The following is a 7107-nucleotide window of genomic DNA, read 5'->3' as shown; positions in this document are numbered from 1 at the left end:
TGGTTAATATTAATAAACATTTCCTTAGATGTGATTTTTTCTGCCATGGTTAATATTAATAAACATTTCCTTAGATGTGATTTTTTCTGCCATGGTTAATATTAATAAACATTTCCTTAGATGTGATTTTTTTCTGCCATGGTTAATGTTAATAAACATTTCCTTAGATGTGATTTTTTCTGCCATGGTTAATGTTAATAAACATTTCTTTAGATGTGATTTTTTCTGCCATGGTTAATGTTTAATAAACGTTTCTTTAGATGTGATTTTTTCTGCCATGGTTAATGTTAATAAACATTTCTTTAGATGTAATTTTTCCTGCCATAGTGTATTGCCATAACTCGGCTGGAAGCACCTGATATTACATTGTTTAAGGCTTATCATATATTTATTAATGAATAGAGTAAAAATAAGTGTACACAGGTAGTATCCATGTAATTTTAGGGTAGCACTGTGTGCTTTTAATGTCTTCTTGGAACTTTTATCAAGCTAATGATGATTGCTACTGCAATGTTTTTAATGTGAAAATTACCTGCATCAGCTTTTTTTACAACTCTTGATAGTCTTATGCTTTACACTATTAAAATTTCGTAGTAATGATTCCATAATTTTTTTATCTGGTGTAGAGTGCAACTGTAATCCAGCAGGAGTGTTGGCAACATTTGGTGGTTGTGGAAGTTTAACTAGTGGAGAGTTATGCGAGTGTAAAGAACGAGTCACGGGTCGAATCTGTGACACGTGTCGACCTCTGTTTTGGAACTTGCAAGCAGGAAATCCAGTGGGTTGTGAAGGTTGGTTTTCTGCTTTCTTTGAATAAGTGTGTTTACTTCATAGCTATAATTTCTATATTTAAAGCTTATTTATTAACGTTCAATCAGCTGCTCTTTGTTGAACATTAAAACAAGTCATTACTGGTAATTATATATATTTAATTATAAACTCATTGTAGGTTTTAAAACATTCAGACAACAAGAGAGCATTAACCTTAAGAAAATTAATTTGTTAATCCTTCAACATTCAGTGAATGTCAGATATTCAATTAACAAGTCTGTATTAGTAATACTTTAACAATTTATTGTTTTATGTGTAGGCATATATTCAATTCATCATGAAACTGAACCAACAACTTGATAAAATTATTACCTTCAGTCAACAGTTTATTACTCTTATGATATTTCCTGCCCATAGATTCTGAGTTGTTAGAGAAGAGCTACTACAGTGATACCTAGGATGGAAATGTTATCAAATGAGGATAGGTTAATTATTTCTGAACTTGTTTTCTCTTGAAAAAAGAAGAGTTAGAGGGGATCGGATTGAGGTGTTTAAGTTTGTTTGTTTGTAGTTAAGCGCCAAGCTACAGAATGGGCTATCTTTGCTCTGCCCACCATGGGTATTGAAACCCAGTTTTTTGCATTGTAAGTCTGCAGACATACTGCTGTGCCACTGGATGGTGAAGTGTTTAAGATTGTTAAGGGAATTGATAGTGTTGATGAATCATCTTTTTTTTTATATTTAACAGTGAGAATGGTAGGATTAGGGAACACAAATATAACTTTTGGCAAGGAAGGAGTAATCGTCAGCTAAGACAGTTTTATTTTTCTAACAGGGAGGTTGGCCTTTGGAATGGGTTGCTTTCAGATTTGGTGGATGCAGTAAATTTAAAGGAGTTTAAGGGGAAAGCTTGATAAATATTTCAATGATAAGGGCTGGCTTTAAGATGTTTCTTTTCTTCAGTGTTCTTGGTTTTGTTTAATTTAGTGACTAGGACAGCATAGATGGACCAAAAGGTCCCTTGCTGTCCTTGAATTTTATGTTATGTTTCACTTATGAATTAAATACATTTAGCATTAATTGACTGCTAGCATGTAACATCAAAAAATACAAATAATATAGAAAAAAACTAATATGAGAACAACAAAAACTAAAAAATATATGTATTTAGGTGTCATTCATAATAGATACAAATGGTGAAGTTATTATTGTTAGCAATAGTTTTGGTTTTAATCAAAATGTTATATCTACATTGTAATAATATGACATTTGGTTTCAGAGTGTGACTGCTATGGACCTGGTACTATTGGAGGTGCTAGTTTATGTGATGGAGTTAGTGGGCAGTGCATATGTAAACCCAACGTTATCTCTCGTCAGTGTCAGGAATGTAAGGATGGAAGTTACCGTTTGGAGGAAGATAACCTTTTTGGTTGTCAAGGTAATCAAAGATTTGCCAAAGCATGTGTATCGATTGTCATATCAAAATCCAGTTTTTTATGTGTCAAAAAATTAAAATTATATGAAATTATGCACCAGAAAATTGTTGATTATGCAGAAAAATAAGTATTAAGCATTGATTATGTATCAATATGTGTTGTTTATGAAATAACAACTACAAACAAGTTTATCAAATGCTGTTGTCAGGCTGTTTAAGCAGTAGGCACCACTTTTCCAAGAACAAGAAACAAGACTTATCTTTACTAAGTCTACTATCAATTTACACTTGGATTATACAGTCAAAGTCTCATTATGTATATTATACAAAAAATGCCATGGCCACATACTTGTATTAACTCTTTCAGCACGGGCTTTGTCCCTGGGACTGACCTCGTAACCATTTTGTGCTTGATATATCTTTCATGCTATAACTTTTAAATGAATAAGCATATCTTAATGAAATTTGGCATATTATCATTAAACATTACAATGCTTTCATATGCAAAATATAAATTTTTTTTATTAAGTCTTAAGGTTTGTAAAGCAATGTTTTTCTCATGCCTTTTTTTTTTGTTGCATGTTGCCTATCTATCACGCAAAGTAATTATCATTTTAAGATTAAAAATACTTTTGTGCATGAAAAAATTTTCAAATTTCACATACTAAAACTTTATAATGTCCAGATAGTTATCAAATGTTTCTTAAGAAAAAACTTTACATTTTATATGTAATTTTCAGTAACGAATCTCTGTACGGGTTTGGTCAATTTGACCAATTTCATAACTACATTAAAAAAATTAGGAAATAAATATAAGTTATGCCTTTTTCGTTCTAGAATGACAACAAATTATAACATGAAAATATAAATGTTTAGACTAAATAGCTTAAATCTCATAACATCATACGTTTATATATATTTATTAATTTTTATTATATTGACCTTTCAGCCATGCCTGGCTAACAATACAGAAGCTGCAATGACAAGGTACACAGGCATTCATGTAACCGTATCCAATAATATAAAACCTCACTTTAGTCTTTACAAAGTGACCTGTCTTGGTTGTGTTTTAGTCAACTAGTATTTTATAAAATATAGTTACATTTCCATTATTATATGTTATATATGTATATAGGTTATTGCTATTTTGAAATATGTTCTTAAACTTATTTTTCTTAAAACATAGAACAGTAAGTAACTAAAGAAGTAAAGCAAATAATTATCTCTTCAAGTTACAACCTTTGTACTCAGCTGCTTGACGTAGGTTGCTAAGCCTTTAAAAATTTTGTACGTGGAGATATGAAATAAAATATTTTTTTAGGTTTTATATATACAGTTGAATAACCAAAAAATCACAAATTACTACATCAATACCATAGAATTCCACTATAATTTATCAAGCTTAGTAACTAAGTTGTATTTTGTTCTACAAATATATTAAATTTTGAGCAGACTAAAGACACAACTTACCTCATTGAAATCTTGGTTCAAAAGAAAGAGATGGCGTCCTAAGAATTTAAAATGTATAAGAAAGCCACTAGGGGGACATTCTGAGCTTTCAATTGGTTATTCATGTCATATATAGAAGTAAGTGTATATAAGGGAGCGTTTCCAAGAGGGAGCATTTCCAAGAATGAAAAGTGGGCAGGAGGCCACTGTGTTTGATTCAGTACATGAGCAATATATTAGCAAATATAAGAGATAAGAGGTTCTTATTTTATATTCTAGCTTGTCAATATTAGTAATTTGAGTTCTTAATTCATACGAAACTATAGACTTAGAATTTTGACATCACAAATATCTAATTTGAACGAGTGCTGCATTCAACATACCACATGAACTGTGTTTAACTGTTTTTTTAATATTTACTTTTAAATTATGAAATTGAGTAATGTGTAATACTAAAATTTGATTTATAATCTACAGTTTGATACAAAACTTATTGACTTAAATTCATGAAATAGAATAAAATCAATAGAATTAATATTATAAATACTGTATGTTTAAGAACACATTCATGATCAGGAAATGAGTATATCAGTGTGATAATAGCATTTAAACTTTAAAAACTGACCAACTGCAACTAAATGTTACAGGTCTTCACAAAATATGTTTCTAAAATAAGAATTAGCATGTAAACTGAAAGTACAAAAACAGTTTCAAAAGAAATGGGTCAATGGTGTTGAAAATCGCAAAGAAGTGGCCTCAAATTAAGATTTTATAAATTTGTATAATGTGATTGAATGATTTGAGATTAAAACAAAAAGTTGTAAATGTTAAAGCGTGAAAAATTTAGTGTGTCTACTTTTCTGTTTATAGTTTTTCAGGTTATCAGTTAATTAAAGTAGAATAAAAGGTATTATCATGAGGCTTAAAGTTTTCAGTCATACCTGAAAAATTTGACTGTGGAACATTTTGTAAATTTTGAACAGTTATTACAGAAATTAAAACATACACAGATAATAGTGATAATATTGTCACTGAAATTTCAGGTTTAGTGCTTTCAGGATATTATAGTTTTAACACTAAAAAAGTCCAGGAAATTTATCTAAAGAAGAAATTTTGGCTGTAAAATATCTTAGTTCACTCAATAATTTAGTAATCCCTAAACCATATAAAGGTAATGGTGTAGCAATTCTGAATAAAAAATATTTCAAACTAGCAAAAGTACCTGGCTTCGCTTGGGTTATTAGGTTATCAACATACACAGTGGATTCTTTGTTTTTAAGTGGTGTTGCAAAATTCTTTTATCTTAGAAGAACAATAATTTTACAAGAAGTTACATTATTGACCCTCCATTATTTCTATATTGTTTTTTGTACAGATTGCCAGTGTGACATTGGAGGTTCAGAGAACAATGTGTGTGACAAAAACACTGGAAAGTGTGCCTGCCGTCCTCGGATCAACGGTCGACGCTGTGACAAACCACTACAAACCCATTATTTTCCAAGTCTTCATCAGTTACAGTACGAACTTGAAGATGGACGAACCCCATCAGACACTCCCGTTAGGTTTGGTTACGACCAGTCACAATTTGGAGATTACTCATGGAGGGGATACGCTATCTTTTCAGACATTCAGAAGGAAATTCTGTTGCGTATATATGTTGAAAAATCTAGCCTGTATCATGTTTTGTTTCGATACCATAATTTTGGTGGAGAGAACATTTATGGTTTTGTGAAATTCACACCAGAAGCGTCTGGAGGTAAGATGATATTTTAACAGTTAATCTGGATCCATGACATTTGTTGGTAATATAAAGTGATCTACGTTTATAATGTAATAAATATATATATATATATATATCACTATATTAATGAAAGTAGATTATTGTTTAGTATAAAATTATCAAATATAATTATTGTTACAATACAATGGTGTTTTTAACACACTGAACATACCTTGCAAATAATAAATGTACTTATCAAAGTACGACTAGAATAAATAATAATAACTAATGGCTTTTTTGCTCTTGAACTTATTGTATAATTGATAATACTTATTCACCCTGCCATTTACCCATATTCTAATCTCTTGAGAGAACCATTCACCCAGTTGAGAAGCAGTGCTTTAGAACACAATTATACAAGATGAATTATTCTTCCTGCTCTGTTATTACAATACAATCTGTGATAATTTCACTTTAAAATCACCACCATAACTGTTGGTTACCAAAGTTGCATCCAGAGCTTTAAATAATTATCTCTTTTTTTCATCAAAATCCACACAGGTTCGTTCAGTTACTTTAGAATACAATTTGGCAAGACAAATTATTTTTCTCTACTCTGTTATTACTATATAATCTGTGATAATTTCACTTTAGAAATTGCCCCTATATGCTTTTTATGGCTAAACTCATAATCATGCAGTCTAGATCTATCTATCTAACTGATTAATTTGAACTACATTTTGAACACATATTTATAGTCCGACAGAGGTCTAGAATGTTCCACACAGTATGAGATATTAGGATGCAATAATACTCAATTAAAACAATGAGAAAACTTAGAAGGTTCTAGTAACATGACACAGTAATGCAACAATCTCCAATTCACAACAACTGAGCTACACAATGTATGATTCAAAAACAGTCACGTAAACAAACCTGCGATAAACATCGCTTCAAAAAATAACTAAATTTAACACTCTTGCTATAATACTTAAACTATCTAAATCATAACACATGCATTAAGTTACACAGTCGTGTATGTCTAACACCTTGCTAGCAAGTGTTTTGTAGTTTTGGTTTGGTTATAAAATGGAATAATGATTCTTTAATTCACAAAATTTACATTCTCAACTACAGAACAGAGCTTACCAACAATTTCTATAATTTATTTTTATAATATTAATTTTAATACAGTGCAGAACCTGGTAACATCCTAGGTTTATTCCATAATAGGTTGATAATTCCTTACTTCAGGACTTAGGCCTGTAACGGTTTGTATAGTTTACTTTCATAAGAGAAAGCAGTGTGTGGTAATAAAAGTTTTTTTTATTTTTTTATGACAGAGACGGAACAGAGTAGTGATGTTGTCTTCAAGTCCACTGATGAGCCTAAGTTTGTCTTGGTTTCTGGTAAGCAGGGTCTTATTGCTTCACCATTCGTTTTGAATCCAGGCAGATGGACAGTATCCATTAAAGTAGAAAAACCTCTCTTTGTGGTAAGTTAGTCTTCATTTGACAGTGTCCACTAAAGTAGAAGAAAACATTTCTTTGTTGTAAGTTAGTCTTCATTTGACAGTGTCCATTAAAGTAGAAGAAAACCTTTCTTTGTTGTAAGTTAGTCTTCATTTGACAGTGTCCATTAAAGTAGAAAAAAACCTTTCTTTGTTGTAAGTTAGTCTTCATTTGACAGTGTCCATTAAAGTAGAAGAAAACCTTTCTTTGTTGTAAGTTAG

The 7107-nt window shown here is 30.6% G+C and overlaps 1 protein-coding gene across 1 annotated transcript in view; it reads left to right on the top strand.

Moving 5' to 3' along the window:
- Positions 1-6874, top strand: part of LOC106475062 (laminin subunit alpha-like) — a gene marked incomplete at its 3' end in the record, with an annotated part of 22479 nt that extends 15605 nt beyond the window's left edge. The window contains exons 10-13 of the mRNA XM_013935760.2: positions 627-791; positions 2051-2209; positions 5031-5411; positions 6719-6874. Coding sequence (XP_013791214.1) covers positions 627-791; positions 2051-2209; positions 5031-5411; positions 6719-6874 — 861 coding nt within the window. The remainder of the gene's footprint in view (positions 1-626; positions 792-2050; positions 2210-5030; positions 5412-6718) is intronic.
- Between the last annotated feature and the right edge of the window lie 233 nt (positions 6875-7107).

This window comes from Limulus polyphemus, unplaced genomic scaffold (genome assembly GCF_000517525.1).
Source record: "Limulus polyphemus unplaced genomic scaffold, Limulus_polyphemus-2.1.2 Scaffold8039, whole genome shotgun sequence".
Classification (NCBI taxonomy): domain Eukaryota; kingdom Metazoa; phylum Arthropoda; class Merostomata; order Xiphosura; family Limulidae; genus Limulus; species Limulus polyphemus.
This window is presented reverse-complemented; position numbering and strand designations above follow the sequence as displayed.